The 16458-nt window shown below is 37.3% G+C and overlaps 2 protein-coding genes across 3 annotated transcripts; one reads left to right on the top strand and one right to left on the bottom strand.

Annotated features, from left to right (window-relative positions):
- Nucleotides 1-27: 27 nt before the first annotated feature.
- LOC132194056 (sterol regulatory element-binding protein cleavage-activating protein) lies at nt 28-5868 on the bottom strand. Of its 2 annotated transcripts, none has more exons than XM_059615113.1 (19): nt 5559-5868; nt 5160-5353; nt 4958-5105; nt 4771-4895; nt 4393-4716; nt 4127-4334; nt 3695-4072; nt 3228-3639; nt 2845-3168; nt 2635-2791; nt 2334-2576; nt 2129-2275; nt 1918-2072; nt 1604-1860; nt 1395-1554; nt 1166-1344; nt 964-1111; nt 764-909; nt 28-706 (listed from the first exon to the last, which is right to left on the bottom strand). In XM_059615113.1, exons 2-19 carry the CDS (start codon nt 5330-5332, stop codon nt 455-457), a joined length of 3936 nt encoding a protein of 1311 aa, XP_059471096.1. In that variant the 5' UTR covers nt 5333-5353; nt 5559-5868; the 3' UTR covers nt 28-454. The 2 variants fall into 2 exon arrangements, with proteins under 2 accessions (XP_059471096.1, XP_059471097.1); XM_059615114.1 differs by having other exon boundaries at nt 4393-4713.
- Nucleotides 5869-6136: 268 nt separating this feature from the next.
- On the top strand, nt 6137-10490 carry LOC132194057 (protein shuttle craft-like). The gene is made up of 16 exons (XM_059615115.1): nt 6137-6309; nt 6371-6757; nt 6814-7058; nt 7117-7290; nt 7345-7591; nt 7646-7809; nt 7862-8034; nt 8094-8214; nt 8268-8419; nt 8471-8624; nt 8681-8877; nt 9114-9341; nt 9407-9796; nt 9861-10013; nt 10069-10133; nt 10291-10490. Exons 1-16 carry the CDS (start codon nt 6257-6259, stop codon nt 10409-10411), a joined length of 3024 nt encoding a protein of 1007 aa, XP_059471098.1. The 5' UTR covers nt 6137-6256; the 3' UTR covers nt 10412-10490.
- Nucleotides 10491-16458: the final 5968 nt, after the last annotated feature.

Here is a 16458-nt window from a genome sequence, read left to right as displayed (position 1 = left end):
ATTAAATAATAATAAAAATCAAGTAAATCTCTTTATGCGCAGAAAATTTTATTCATACAAAAAATAAATTTAGATTTTTACATCCTAAATTTATAAATACAATATTATAGCCTCAACGTCAGATTCATTTTTATATTTTTTAAGATTTTCTTGTGAAAAGCATTATTTAGTATTTCATACCAAGGCTAAAAAGCATCTAAACCCAAATGGTTTATATTTTTCAAAATTGTCAAAACTTCTGTAACCTATTAGCGATCCTTGAATAAAATTGACCACTTCAAGATTCAAACTGACGCAAAATATTTACAGACTGTTGTTTGCTAGTCTGAGACAAGTGCTAATTAATTATAAATTTGGTACGATACAAGTCTTACACTGAAAATAACTTAAAAGATTGACATTATAAATTCAAATTTTTAACAAACATAGTGAATTGTTATTTGGCTTGAGAGGATCAGTCAGTGGTTTTGCTGTCGGAGACCAGAGGGAAGCGAACAACACGCAATTGTGAGCCGTAGTCACACACCACTGAATCGTGCACTGTGATCAAATGTTGCACAAAGACACCAGTGGAGGCCGCCACACCTAAACGGACAGCCCTGATGGGTTCGCCACGGCGCACATCCCAAACTAAGAGAGAATCTTGTTTGCTCGTAATCAGCAGGTTGTGTGTGAGCATAACCATGCTGCAACAGTACGACTGGGGCTGCGGAAAAGAAATTCATTATAAGCAATTTTTTTTAAGTGTCATCAATAAACTAACAATAGAAATTGTGTTCAGCAAATGGCCCTGGAATCTCTCCCACACACACAGTTTATCGTCCACTCCGAGACTGAGAACATAACTAGCAGAGTAGGCCAACGATTGAATGCTGCCGTCATGAGCCTGAATGCTGTACATGCAGGCGCCTGAAAACATCCAAAATATTGAAGTTTTGGCAAGAATTATTTCAATAAGCATGCCTGTCAGCAAATCCCAAACGCAGAGCATTCCGTCTTGACTTCCACTTCCGGACATCATGGGTGAAATCTTGTCGATGAACAAAGCAGTGATGGGGCCACAGTGGCCGTGAAGGGTGAAAAGAGGGAGTTGGTCCTCCAATCGATACACCTGTGTTAATTATTGTTACTTGAATTGGTTCAAAACTTAATAATTTAAATTTACTCTCAGAGTGTGATCCTGACTGCCACTCAGTACTCGAGCACCTTCCGAGTCGAGCACAGTAATTGGCTGTTGGTGGGCTCGGACGGTGGCCAATTTCTGGAAGCAAACTTCTTCTGAAATACCTCCAGACACAGATGCTTCCCAATCCATCGAGCCAGCACTTCCAGTCCTTATATGAGCTAAAGAAGCAAAACTTTAGAACAAAATTATTCACTCATATATTAATTACTTCTTCTAAAAGATGAAAAACCCCAACTGTCTCTTTTTCCTTTTCTATAACTGTCTATCTCTAGAAAATCGATGCATCCATTCAACTTGGCAACCACAACACGGTTACCAATAATTTTGAGGGAAGTTGATCCAATCCCATTTGGATCTTCCATCAAACACTGAAAAATAATTTTAGAACGATTCTAGTACAGTTAAAAAATTAACTACCTTAAACTTTCCAGTGGTAGCCTCCCAAAGCTCCAGTCTTCCATTTGCACAGCCAATCACAATTTGATTGGATTGGCAGTCGATGCACCAAATCGGAGGAGGCTCTAGAGTGGACGCAAGTGGAGGCTCAAGGTGGACGTTTTCAGGAGTGACAACTTCAGCTTCGTTGGAAATATGGTGCATTCCTGTTGGACGTTCTTCCTCGAAGGAATGGTACCTGCCAAAATCATAGCCACTCGGAGAAGAGGCCATTGTGTCTGCAAATGAAGATAACTTTTGTAGAAAGCCAAAATGATATAGGTTTAGGGACGTACCAGTGGATTTGGAGGATGTAAAGTTGATGTTAATTGAACCGGGAATTTCAGTCTTTGAGTAAAGGTTTGAAGTCGAATCTCTAATTTGATACCAATCCAAGTCCCCAGAATTTCTGGCTGATTGGTGTGGCAAATTCTCTTTGTTCAAAACGTACCTATTAATTTAAACGTTTAAAATAAATGCGTCTTTTAATACTTAAGGCAAAAATACCTGGAGTCCTCATTATCCAAATTGTACAGATTCGAGTTGCTCCTCCGGCCTTGTGATGGTGGAGAGCCGGATTCATAGTCGGAATAAGGCAGATCGTCTAGGTCTTGATCGCTTGCATATCTTGGCTTCAGAGGTGTGCAGAAAAATCTGAAGAAAACATTATAATTAAAAAAATATGACCAACTTTTCAATTTTTAAAATGCACCTTCTCCTATTGATGACAGCCATGCACTCCCCACTGAATACATTCCACGACCGCACTTCTCCCGAAAGACAAGTGCTGGCAACAACAGATCCGTCTGTGGTGAGGCATTCGATCTGCTGAGGATGCCCTTCCAAAACTACAGGCATCGATTCCAAGACAACCTGGGTGCTCGAGTCTGAGCACACAGATTCTCCACTGGCCCAACTTGTTCGCCACTCTGCATAGTTTCTTGTGCAAACACATCTGGGAAAAATTCACATTTAAATATAATTTTTATACTGAAACTGCTTCATTGATCTACCTGTATAGCACTATAAGGAAATAAGCCACTACGAGGACGCTAATTATGCAGAGAACTGCAGTGAGAAAGAGCTCCATTGGAGACTGCGGAACATAGGGCACTTCCGACATTGACGGTTGCGAATCCACACTCATTGCATCAATGTTGCCTTGGGCACCTGTTCAAGACAGCCACTACATATTTCTAAAAGTTTTTAAATAAAAGCCATACCTGCAAAGTCGAGTGGATCGAGAGCTGCAGCCAGCGCTTGCCACTGGCTTTGGACGGGCACTCCTTTCTCGTTGGGATTTCTAAGTATTTTTGCTTGTTCTGGAGAAACTGCAACCGAGACTGTGATGGGAGGCAAAATGCTGAGATAGTGCCCAGCGGTGGAAATGTTGTAAAGTCGAAGAATCGAAGCCCAGTGGTGCTGCGAGAGCATCCTCCAAGGCCCCAAACCAGAATGGACCAGTTTTAATAAATCATCCATGTGCTGACTTTCCCAGGAGGACAGATTCATCATAATCGGTGACAGGTTGTTCGTTTGGGAAGGAGCTATTAAAAAATTGAATGAAATGGTTTTTGTCGGAAATTAAAAAAAAAAATTGGCCTACCTCCAGAATTTGCTTTGGTTCGGGAACCGCTGCTCGTCTTGGCTGAATTTTTTGCTGTCCCGTTTCTGTTCACCTCGGCCAGCTTTTGCACAAGCTGAGCGTTGTAGGCAATCATCCCAATCCAAACAACCATACAAATCATAAAGGCTCGCTGGAAAATTCTAGTTCTCGTCCAAAAGTGCACAAGTCGTAATCTTTTAGGCACGGAGGCGCTCTTTCCAGCAGCAGACGGATTTTGCGGTGAAAACGCTACAATATTGGTGGGATAGAGGCCGGCAGTGCTCAGTCTGGGATGAGACTTGGACCGAGACAGACGAGACCCTGACGAAAGATCAAGGTCGTAGGGCTGTCGTTGAAGAGATTTCAAAGCCGGTTCGGACAACTCTGATCGGCGGATGTCAATTGCCAAAACCTGCACGCAGAAATTAATAAACCATAGACACTATTTAAAAAAATGTAAAACTCACAGCTGAATAGAAGAACATGTGAAGAAAGAAGTCTGCGATGAGTCCGACAACAGCAAAAATGCAAAACTCTTGTATCGCAGGAACAAACGTTAGCAATCCAATGGTGAGAATGGTGACTTCGGTGAGGAGATTCTTTGTGATATTCCAACCTTCCTTGCTTAAGCCTTGAGCAACCCGGATTTTCACATCTAGGTGAGCCTGCGTCGAAATGATCGACTTCGTAAGAATCAGGACGTTTTCCAGTCCGACAGCAACCACAACATAAGGAAAGACTTCCTTGCCATCCAAAGAGAGTCTCAAACCGAAAAAGAAGCACAGGCCAACGGCCATTGCCAAAGAAGAGGCCACTGTGATCACTGCACTAAAAGCTATGCCAACCTACAAGAAAATAAATTGAGATAAAACCAAAAATACAACCATTGTAAAAATCACCTTTGATTTCACAAAGTCCATCTTCCTAAGGGAGAAGTAAACGTAGAAAAAGAGAGCGGCGTAGGTCACTAGAAGAGGCACAAATTCTCGATAGTTGATTTCTCCTGGGTAGTAAATGTGCCAGATTTCTTGAGGCCGAGCTGAGCTCAAGTTTTGTGAGTAAAGTGGGTAGATTCCCATCAACATTTCTTTCAGTCCGTCGATGAATCTAAAATTGTTTTTTATTTTAGTTTCAACATATCTAAACTTTTGATTTTTTGACTTACTGCTGATCATAATCTTGAAAAACGATAGTGACAGCGTACTGCAGAAATCGCTGTCTTGACCTTAGAGGGTAGCGCTTGATGCCCGTGTCTTGCATGTTCATGCCGAAGAGCATCTCAGGCAGACTGACCTTGCCCTTCTGAAGATTCTGGTGTGAGAAGATGGTGCCGAGAATGTTTGCGTCATCCTGGAAAGATGCTCGGTTGTTTTGCCACAGGTTTGCAGGCGACAGCACCAAGCAGTTGTACTCGGGGAATTTAATTTTGCCACCAATTTTTTCTTTGACAGCTTCGATGTGGAGACACAAATTTCCCAACATCTGACTACTGGAATTACATCAATTAAATTTCCACAAAAAATTTCAAACGTCATATATTTACTTGGCGTGATTTTGGTAGTTTTGAATTGCTTCTATGATATGAAAGACTCCTTCCAGTGGTGCCCTAAATGCATCAGTCAAAATCAGTTCGTTACTCCATGGCACAACAGCACTTTTAACAACAACCTGCAAATATAATGTTAAAATTTAATTCACAATTCATTTCGGCACAGATAAATTTAATATACTTGTTGAACATAACAGAGAGGAGAGTTAGAGAACCATCTGGGCGGGACATCAAAGTGGCCGGTTTGGTTCTGGTGGGTGTGATTTGAGACGAAAGTCCTGTATTGCTGGGGTACATTGCCTGGCAATGGTATGCTAGTCAAGGGGTAACTGGAATTACAATTATTAAAATAAAAAAAATTAACAAAAATTCAAATTACTGACCAACAAGCTAGAATAATGGCGACGGCAAATATCACAACTGTGTAGGGATGGCTGGCAATGAAGAGACCATGTGAGTAGTAAAGTTGAGCTACCCTGTCAGGCAACCCGGCAGCCAAACCCCTCTTAGGGGCAGCTGCTGTTGCTGACGACGATTCCGAGGCCAAGTTGTTCATGTTACAGCGCTCATGATAACCCTGGTAAAAATGATAAGTTATTATTAATAGGTTCTAGCAATAAAATTTGAAATTGCGTTTGAATTTATACACATGCAATGTGATTCTCAAACAAAAGCTTTTCATTTTAAATTTTTCATGAAGGTTGTGAATTTTTGTCTAAACAAAATTAAAAAATTAGCAAACGCAGTTTCAAGGAAATTTATTAAATTAAATTTCATAATACCTCCTTTTTTTATAAGCATAGCAGGGCGCTGAATAAAAAACTAGAGCAGCAAAGTGAAACCTCGCCGCGCAGTTTACCGTGAAGCTCTGTTGTGATTTTGCAGGAAAATTCGCTCTGGTCAACGACGAATCGGCACCAAATTTGGCTTGGACAAAGGCAAGACGTCGCCAAGTGATCTCGCACTTGCAAATTGCCCAAGCAGACCCGTGAAGGCCACGCAAATTGAAGGCAAATTTAATAAATAATTGCAGTCTTTTCGTGTGTTTGGTATTTATCCTCGAGTCCGACGATGGCCAAGGGGTAAAATCACATGCATGGGCCACGTCTTCAAGGAGGTCGCCTTGACCGCAAACAATTTTAATTTAAAAAAACCGGTTTGTTAATCAATTTATGAAGTTCTTTCTATAATTAAACTCTATAAATTTGTAAACTTCTATGAATGTAAAGATAATTAAGTAGTTTTAATTTATTTTAGTTTAATTAGAAGAAAAACAATCTTATTTTGGAGTTAAATAGCCAAGTGCCATGATTAGAATTACCGGTTAGTTAAAATATTTTAAACCGTAACTGTTTCGTAGAAAACCGACTACAATTCGCTGCAAATTGCAAAAATCAGGCTTGTCGTTTACTGACAGATAGCGTTAATTTTGATCAAATTGCAGCACCAATTAATTTAGGGCACTACCCGATTGCATCTGATGGCGTACGGTGGACCAAACTACAATAGACAAGGCTATTCGGACTTCACTAGGTATTTTTCTCATTTTTTTTTTATTAGGTCAAACGTTTTCACATTTTATGTAATTTTTCAGCAACGGCCAGCAGTTCAACACGTTTACATTTCACAACAGCCAGGGTCAGCTGCAGCCAGCCCAGCCAGCATTGCTGGGCAGGCCTCCGTGGATTCAGGAATGGGAGTATTATGACCAAAATGCCCTGGCTGCCCAAGGTGGCACCTGGACACAGCAGTCGAACAATTATCCACAACGCCAGTCTAGAATCCAAAGAGGCAATACTCATAGGCAGTTTCAACGTGCTTTCAACCAACCCCAGTTCAGTGGACATCGGGACAGGCAGCCAAACCAGACAGGCCAAAATGACCAGTGGCCATCACCAGAACAATATCAAAATGGCCCAGCGCCTGCAAACAATCCATCCGAAGAGAGAAATGTTCCAGAAAGAACCAGCGATAATTTAGAGTATTTTCATTGGAAATTTTTTTATTGGATTGAAAATATTAAATTTTTTAATCAAGGGATGGTTCGAGAAGCAAAAGAGGCAGAAATCAGTCCAGAGGTAGAGGACGAGTAAAACCTGGAATGCGGTGGAGTCGAGACGGAGAAAGAGAGCCAAGATATGAAGATAGAAAGTCTGACTTTGGAGGCAGCTCAAGGACTGATCAATTCAAGTCAACTTCAAAAGAGCCTGCGGATAATATGGCTGGTGTTTGTCCCCAGGAAAAGGAAATTAAACCTCTGAAAATTACTTCAAAGACTAATGGTCTGATAATTTTTGTTTCAAGTATTTTTTTCTACTCATTATTGTTTTGATGATACAGATCCTCAGTTCAAGTCACAAAGGGAGTTCCTAATGTACCATATGAGAGCTGAGAAACTGGAGTGCATGGTTTGTTACGACACAATCAAGCACAAGAATCCCATATGGAGTTGCTCAAACTGCTACAACATTTTCCACATTTGGTGTGTTCAGAAGTGGTCCAGAACCGTCGAAGGTAAATTCATCAATTTAATGCAAAAATTAATTTATTAATTATAAATTATATCAGATTCTGATGGTTGGCGCTGCCCTGGATGCAATCAAGGATTTCGAGAACCACCAGAAAAATCCTGCTTCTGCGGAAAAACGCGTCAGCAAGCAAAAGACATGAATTTAAAGAGCTACAGCAGCAAGCACTGTTGTGACGAGATTTGCTACAGAAATAAACCCAAGGTTGGCATTCATGATTGCAACCACCCTTGTGGTGAGCTTTGCCACCCTGGACCCTGTCCTCCATGTGAGGGAATGGCTTTGAGGTGAATAAAAATCTAAACTCGCCAAGAAGCATTTCTAATTTGTATTTTCAACAGAAAATGCCCGTGTGGCAAGAAAACGGCCTCGGTGAAATGCACCTCAGACTCTCAATTTCTCTGTGATAGTACTTGTGACAAATTGCTCTCCTGCGGCAGACACAATTGCCAACTGGAGTGCCATGTTGGTTCTTGTGGAGAGTGTCTTGAAGCTATTGATCTAGGTATTTGATTTCAAATCAGTTTTAAACAAATTGAGTAATAAATTTTTTCTAGAGTGCATGTGTGGTCGAACGAAGGAAGAAGTCCTTTGCAAGGATGCGCCGAAAGGCGATATTAAAAACTATTCTTGCAAGCAGGCTTGTGGCAAAGATTTGGAGTGCGGCAATCACAAGTGCAAAGAGGAGTGCCACTCTGGTGATTGTCCACCATGCCCTTTGTTGCCTGAGGTAACTATAATTTCTTGAGTTCTTCATCGGTTGTCATTTTCATCCTTTGTCATTTCTAGATAAATACAACTTGTCAATGTGGCAAAGTGTCACAGAAAGCATTGCTTTTGACTCCCAGGGAGTCTTGCCTTGATCCAGTGCCTCAGTGTCCCAATAGATGCAACTTGCCTTCACCATGTGGTAAAATGTCACGGACATTTAAATTGCTTTAATTGACAATCTACTCTTGTTAGGCCACAATTGCCCTGAGAAATGCCATGCTGGTCAATGTCCTGTCTGCAAACTGCAGTCGCAGACACACTGCGCTTGTGGATCGTCCAAGAAAATGGTTCTTTGTTCTGTTTTGGCCTTTGAACCAGTGAGATGCAACAAGAAGTGCCCCAAGGTATTTTATAGTAAAATATTCATTCTTTTAAAATTAACAGTTTTGTTTCAGTGGCTTTCATGCCTTCGTCACAAATGCCACGACATTTGTTGCTGTCGGGAATCACACGAGTGCCTTCAAATATGCAACAAGTCCCTTAATTGCGGCAGGCACAGGTGTGACCAGCTGTGTCACAGTGATAGATGTCCTCCTTGTCTTTTGGCCAGTAAGAAAGACGCACTTTGTGAATAATTTGTTTTATTGTCAAATGATTTTTTAAAGGTTTTGATGAGCTGCGGTGCGAGTGTGGCACCGAAATTTTGTACCCTCCAATTCCTTGCGGCACGAAGCCACCAATGTGCAACAGGCCCTGCAAGAGAAGTCATCCTTGTGGCCACAACAGCCACAACTGCCACAGTGAACCAGAATGTCCTCCGTGCACAGTTCCTGTCAAAAAGTGGTGCATGGGAAAGCACAAGGTAGAATTTTGAATTAATTGAAATTGCTGGTGTCACGATAAATAGTTCGAAGATAAAATATTACATTGCTGATCAAATTAAATGTTTAAATCAGTTAAATTTTATTTGTTTAAGCTTAAATTGCGAATTCTAAAATAAGCCATGACACAAGGGCCACTACTTTAGACTTGATTTTTTTTCTTTTTTATTATTTGCCTACCATTTTTTTTCTAAATTGATTTTTATTCTGTAAATAGGAGGTGTATCCAGTCTTGTGCAACCAAGAGTTTGTGTCTTGCCACCTTCTGTGCAGCAAACCTTTGGAATGTGGGCAGCACAATTGCATCAAGAAGTGTCATGCTGGTCCTTGTCTGAACGAAAAGTGCACCCAAGCCTGCACAAAGCAAAGACCCGAATGTGGTCACTCCTGCAATTCTCCATGTCATGGACCTGCTTCCTGTCCCGACTCCAAATGCATGTTTGAGGTAATTTTAGCCAAATTTATTTTTACTCTAAATTTAAGTAAATTTACAATTTTTTTTTTATTTAGCTGAAAGTCACTTGTGAATGTAAAACCCGGAGTGAAATGCGTCCCTGCCATCAGCAGCTGGAGGCCTACAAGAAGAAAGTCCAGATGGACGCCCTGGTCGAAAACATGTCTGATTTGATGAAAGGCCAGAAAGTCTCTTTGCCAGGAGCCGTTTCCAACGTACCCTTGGCGCATTGGACTTCTGTTGTTGGGCTTGAATGCGACCACGAATGCAACATCAAAAGGCGGAACGAACGTGCCTTCGTCGGTCTGCAAATCGTTAATCCAGACCTTGGTCAAAAGCTCAAGCTAGAGTATCCAATTTCCTTGCTCAATTGGGTGGCTCAAGACAAGGAGTTTGTCAAAGAGGTGCACAACATCCTTGCCGATTTGGTCTATCAAACTCAGCAAGTAAGTTTTGTAATTTTGCAAAAAGAAAATGGTAATAATTGTTTTTAAACAAAAAATTTTTTAGGGACCTCAAAGATTCAGACTGCACAGTTTTGGCGTCATGAATCAAATGAAGCGCAAATTCATTCATGAATACGCGCCTTACTTTGGCTTGCAATCAAAGTCAATTGACAAAAGGCATTCCAGAAGTGTGGATGTAACTGGCGAGAAAAACAATGTAATAAAATTTATTTAAAACAAGACATTTTTACTAAATTTTAAACATTTTCCAGTGTTGGTTGCCAAGCATCAGTCTGCACGAAATGGTCGAAAGGAAACTGACCCACTCAAGCTCAAAGTGAGTACCAATTTTCCTAACTTCCTTTGTCTGTCACTTCCCCGCGCACCTTACCAGTTTTTGGAAATGGGTTTTATTTTTCATTTGCACACCACCCGCTTTTGAAACCAATTTTGAGAAAAATGAAAGTGACAAAGATGCCGTCTTTGTTGAACAGATCGTCGCTAAGCGAGATGAAAAAATTACCTGGGCCGCCAACTGCTCCTCAGGCCAGCTCTCCCTCGTCTTCCTCTACTGTTCTCAGCTACACGCAGGCTCTGGCCGCCAAGAAAAACTGATGATCATTTTTTTCCAATATTCCTTTACATTTGGTCAAATTTAAATTACATATCAGTTTACCTACGTAAAATATAATAATTATGGTGAGATATTTCAGGTCAAATGAACTGCAATTATCTGGGTTGTTACAACAATTTTCTTTATTCCTAATAAATCAAAGTTTCTTTTTCCACATAATCTGCAATCATATTTTTAATTATTAAAATCTTGTTCAAAAAAAAAAAAAAAAAAAAAAATAAAACTTCCAAACCTCACAATTAAAAAATAAATAAATTAAAAATTTATAAAAAATTCCCACACAACCTTTAAACTTCATTTTGAAACACAAGTTTCTATTTAAAACCTTTCAATTTACTTTTAAAATGTTGCAACCATAAAACTCATTTATCTTGAAAAGTTTTAAGAAAATCAAGTAATTTTTTTTCTATAATTTTAATGGAGTTAAAAATTTAAAAATAAACCGCATTTATCTACTTATCATAAGCGCATTAACAAATGCAGAAATTAAATTAAATCCACAGACTAATATAATAATCTAGACTGTCACTAAATTAAAGATATTGCGTTACTGAGCCAAACAACCCGCGCCTGCAGCATTTCAAAGTATGCAACCTGCATGGTACATTTGGCTGGTATTCAGGGAGATTAAAAATTAGGCACACATAACTATTTAATTTGCGCTTAATTATTTACATTTTTGTTATGCAGTTAATTAGTTTTGTATTCATCTTAATAGTTAATGGAGAATTGATTTACTTAAGTAATTAGAACATTACTGCGCCATGATGTGAAAGATTTAATAAAAAAATTATAACAGGCTATTTTAAGAGATATTCAATAAAATTTGATTATTCTCTCTCAACAAAATAATATCCTGGATTTAAAAAAAAATTAATAGACGGATGACGCTAAAAATTTTGAAACGATACATTTTCTTCTCATTCATCTAGTATTTTTTAAATATTAAATTGAAAATATTTCGCAAGTGGAAATAAATGAACAAATTGAAAATTCCACATTTTCTACGTTTTAATGTCAAGTAATTTGTTAGCTAAGCAAATATTCATCATATTCTGAAGATAGAATTAAGTCATATCTTTATTTAACTTAATTTAGGAGGTGAAAACTATCGGCGTTAAGAGAAAAAAAGTCAATTTGAAACCCGGCCAGGCTTCTCAGCATAAAAGTGTTCCGCTGGAGGGTTTTGTTTATACACGTATTTATTATCATTATAAATTTCACATTGAAAGCAATTATTGTCCGAATGAAATGCCGCGTGTGTTTCTTTGATATTATTCAAGCGTTTTCGCTAGAAGCGGCGGCGGCGGCTACACGGCGGCAGTGTTTTTTGTGAGAGAGGCAGCCAGCCGTGTGTTCTTTTTCTCTCTCTTTTACAATATAATGACGCTTGATTATATTACACGCAGGCTGCTCGAGTAAAAGAGTTTGATATCTCGGTGCAGCCATTTTGTTTATGTAATTCCACAAATGACAGGTTTCCCGGCCGGCGAACGCTGCAGGGGCTGAATTATTACGAATTTCCATTTTTAATTCACCCACCCATTTGCTCGACTGGCCGGCGAGAGAGGCACGACCTCCGGCCGGTGCAGCCAACAAACTCAAATTTATACTGGAAATGAAAAACACGCCAATATGGCCGACAATTCACACCAATTAGTCTGCTCTTGACCATTAAATGTTTATTTTTCCCATTCTGTTTTTGCCGTGGGCAGTTCCGAGAGATCTTGGCTCGAATCAAACCTTTGAGAAGGTAAAATAAATTCAGAAAATTTTTCCTTTCATTTTAGTAAGAGCATGTCATTCAAAATTTGTTGCAAACATAATAAAATCATTCAATTTAAAAAAAAAACACGTTCAAGATTTATAACAAGTGCTAAAATTAAATGATCAGTTGCAAATTTAATTATTAGTATCAAGTAATTGTTGCTAATTTATTATATGTGTCGCGTTCTCTGAATTTCATTGTGGTTCGTGAGGATTATCTTCACCGCTCTAGCAAACGGCGAGATTATATAAAATACTCCCACTGCAACGCGAATTACATATAATTTAGTCAATTTGCATTTGAAACATAATTGAAGACTTGCTCTTTGTTGTGTCGAGTATGTGAAAATAATCTTTAGCTTCTCTTCAGAAGTCACTGCACCCAACATTTTCGCATTTAACAAAGGTCCAATTAAATTACGTGTACAAGAAAAAGCTCCACTTTAAACTTATGCATTGACTTGAATAATTGTTGGACACAAAAATAATATAAAATTTACAACATTTCACCTTTGGCCATAATTTGAAATTTCGACCAGCAGTGTCTACATAAACTACATTTAAAATTAGAATATGTCATTAGGGGGTCCTTAATAAATTTTGTATTACTTTTATTTTGGATTGCTACATGAATAAAAATTAAATTAAAATTACACAAATCATTTTAAATGCATCATTTATGTTGCCATATTTTCTTTTTTCGACAAATTTTATTATATAAAGTAAAAAGCATAAAATGAAAAGTTTTGAGAAATTTATGAGGCCTTATTTGACTTATCCCCTTCAGCTAATCAACATCTGTAACGCAACAAAATGTGCTTCTACAATGAACCAGCTAAAAAATGTGCGGTTATTTATTTCAACAATCAGTCAGTTTCTTTAACAGTAATATCGAAACTCTTAAAATCAAATTGATTATAATATTTTATTGTGCATTTAATTATAATTCTGTTGGGATAAATACACATGTTGTGTTTCTGAAAATTGGAGTTTATTATTAAAAATTTGAAAAATATAAAATTAAAATAATTTTTTTAGACAAAATTGACAAAAATTTAAATAAATTTCACTTCAAAATTATCTTATATCAACTCATGGTTTAAAAAAACTATTCTTAAAAAAACTTGTTAAATGCGGCAAAGTGTACCAATTTATTTCAAGTTCATTATACTTTCATATTATATGTAATCTGATCTGCTTAATTTAAAAACATTTCATACATCAAAATAGAAGTACAGATAAAAATATTTTGAATTAAATTGAAATTAATATTCCAGCTTTAATTTCTTATGATGATTCGCGTGAGGAATTTTGACGGGTCATAATAGTGTATTAAAATATGAAAGTAAATTGTTATTTACCCATACTTCCGTGCTTTTCATACAAAAACTCCGCAGACCGCAAATGTAACAAAACGACAAATTAGCGGACGGACCACACATTACCCTGCTTTTTGTCCGTCGCACGAACCCTGCATTCGAACTAATTGACACGCACTTTTGACAAACGTGATTGTCCATTAAATAACAATAATTAAGCGCGTACAATAGAAATGTTGCGCGCCGAGAAGAAAACTGCTGGAACTGACTGGGACATCTGTCGCTCCTGCACAATCACCGGCCTTTTGTTGCGCGCAGTGTCTCTTTCCAACATTTCTCCCTGGTGTGTTTTCACCTAAAATGATACGTTTCCCTTTGTTTGCATAATTTTCAGCTCGGACGGCAGAGCAACTGTATTTTAAGTCCCGAACAATGAAGTTTTAACAGAGCGTTAAATAATGGCCTTTTCATGTAAAAAATATTTCATTCTTTTGAGGAAATTAATAAAAGTCTGGTCTCTTTGATAAAAAGTATTTGTAGAAATAAGCTTTAAATTTTTATGAATTTATTAGCCATAAATATTAATTCGCTGATACTCTGTCGATTTTCCACGGTTAATTTAAAATTCACAAGTCTAAAAGCGAGTATATAAAAAAAAAAAAAACAGAGGAAACACTTTTCGTGCCAACCCAGCAATCTCCTAATAGCCGATTGCACTCTGTCATTTTCAGACATTTCGTTTTTCGTATATCTGAATGATTCAGCTTTTGATTGGTTATGCGATCACAGAACAAATCACTACCGTCAGAACGGAATTCCAAACTACCAAATTTTGTTTTTCTATTGCATTATTAACCAAATAAAACCAAAATAACTATTCTCATTGAATAATATGTCGTGAATAAATTCTTAAAAATCAATAGAATAAAAATTCTTAGAGTAAAAACTTACCAAACAATAATCTATTTTAGATTGAAAATAGAAATATTTGAATGTATGTCTGCTTAGTTTCAAATTTCTAAACTTGCAAAATCAAAACGAATCTATAGGAAAGCAGAATTTTTTATAAAACGCATACAAAGCAAAGCATTTCTGGTTAGGCTGCTTGTCTTCATTTTGATTTCTTTCGATTGCTTTGATAATGAAATTCTTCCTTGATTTTTTTTTTAAAAAATTGCTAGTTTAATATAGTAACGACGTCAATGCAGCTCACGATTTATAATGTAAAAACAGAAGGATAAAAAATATTGACGTTAATTTAAATTATTAAAATTGCTCTGACTCGTTTTAATTTAAGTAAAAACTAAATCTCTAGCAGAAAAAAAAAAATATGACAGGGAGTTAAGAATGAAAGCTTATGTCGCACAAAATTATTTTTTAACTCAAATTTTGAAAGCTGGAATTATTAAATTTACAATTTTTCAATATTTACAAATATTTAGTTGCAAATTGTGTTTATTTAATAAAAATTTGCTCCTTAAAAATGAATCCATTATATTTTAAGTCGCAAAACTTAATCATACTTAATTTCAATGCAAATTTGAAAGCAGACTTTTTATTAGGAGAGAAAATAAATTGTGATTGAATTAAATGGCGGACTACGTAAAACGCCGGTACACGAACTTTTGGTGTTGCTGCTGCCGACCGCATTAATTTTGAAAAAGGAAGTTCCATATAATGAATTTGACCAGCAGCACGAACGATCGTATCAAATTCTACGGTAGATAAAAGAGTTAAAATGGCCGCTTGTGGTGGACGTCGAATTGTGAGCGGCGCATGTGTGTGTTTAGCATTTTATCTGGCGGCGAAAATTATGTCAATTTGCATGGCAAATGAGTGGCCCGAAAGCCATAGGGCTCCGAAATAATGGCAGCCGGCGGCCGAGTGCGTCGAATTAATCCGAAATTAGACTGCGCCGAGCAAATCACAGAGTTCTCTCTCTCTCTCGCACATGAATCGTAATTACAATTATAGCCGCGCTGCCTTAACATTCCCACTTTATTTCGGAGCCAGCCCCGTGTTGTTATTATACTTAATTCTCTGTGATTTCCAAGATATAATGAGCCGCCAGGGCCAGAGTCTGCCGCCTTTTTATACATTCTCGCGTCGCCAGGAAAAAGAAAAACCAAGCCGAGCACTTTGGAACAATCATGTCAATTTATTATTTGCCGCTCGCTCGGGCAGCTGAATAATTCGAGACGCAGAAACCAAATGATGCTGCTCCAGGATAATACAGATGGAAAACGAACCCCCTCATTTCGTCTCATTTTATTATCTGCTGCGGACAAATTCCAATATAGTTGCTTTTGTTCTTGAGGAAAAAGGTTACGATTAATCCTCTGTGTTACAAGGAAAATAAATTTAATAATAAAAAAAAATACAATTCTATATTTTTTTATAATTATGGATTGATTGTAACAGTGAATTTTATATTGTCTTTACTAATTAATTGATTTTAAGGGAAAAATTTTATTGTTTTAGATCCACATTTCACCCTTTTTAAGTCTAAAGAATCAAACTATACAAAAGTTTTTTTATTCAATGTTTTACTCCATTTTAATTTAAATAAAAACTCATTTCTTTAAAAATTCCAATAAATCATGGAAAGGGATGAAATTAATTTTTAAATTTACTGTTCTAAAATAAAAATTAATCAACTTTGAAAAGCTCCAACATTTTAGTAATGTTGGAAATTTCGTTTTGCGTTTTATTTCTCTCTTAGTTTTTTAATGGAACAAAAAAGTTTCCCTTTTTGAACATAATAAAATAAAATTGCTACATACTAATTAAATAACAGTCTCTCTACCAAGATCGTACAAAGCATTGACAAATGTTAATTTTATTTTATATTGCTTGAAAACTTATATTAAAAATAATGAAAATGAAATTATTCCTGCTGTAAAAATTTTCATTCTTAGAGGAAATCGTTAAAACTGTTGGAT

Source organism: Neocloeon triangulifer, unplaced genomic scaffold, assembly GCF_031216515.1.
Source record: "Neocloeon triangulifer isolate White Clay Creek 2 clone unplaced genomic scaffold, ASM3121651v1 ptg000005l, whole genome shotgun sequence".
In the NCBI taxonomy this organism is placed as follows: Eukaryota; Metazoa; Arthropoda; class Insecta; order Ephemeroptera; family Baetidae; genus Neocloeon; species Neocloeon triangulifer.
The sequence above is the reverse complement of the archived record's forward strand: the minus strand, read 5'-3'. Positions and strand labels throughout refer to the sequence as shown.

Excerpts from the sequence above, each read along its gene's own strand:
- LOC132194057 (XM_059615115.1), top strand. The coding sequence starts at position 6,257 with ATGGCGTACGGTGGACCAAACTACAATAGACAAGGCTATTCGGACTTC. Across the intron at positions 8,420-8,470 it reads GCAACAAGAAGTGCCCCAAG|TGGCTTTCATGCCTTCGTCA; the intron begins GTATTTTATAGT and ends GTTTTGTTTCAG. Across the intron at positions 10,014-10,068 it reads TAACTGGCGAGAAAAACAAT|TGTTGGTTGCCAAGCATCAG; the intron begins GTAATAAAATTT and ends AACATTTTCCAG.
- LOC132194056 (XM_059615113.1), bottom strand. The coding sequence starts at position 5,332 with ATGAACAACTTGGCCTCGGAATCGTCGTCAGCAACAGCAGCTGCCCCT. Across the intron at positions 2,577-2,634 it reads TTCCTTATAGTGCTATACAG|ATGTGTTTGCACAAGAAACT; the intron begins GTAGATCAATGA and ends AATTTTTCCCAG. Across the intron at positions 910-963 it reads CGTTTGGGATTTGCTGACAG|GCGCCTGCATGTACAGCATT; the intron begins GCATGCTTATTG and ends GGATGTTTTCAG.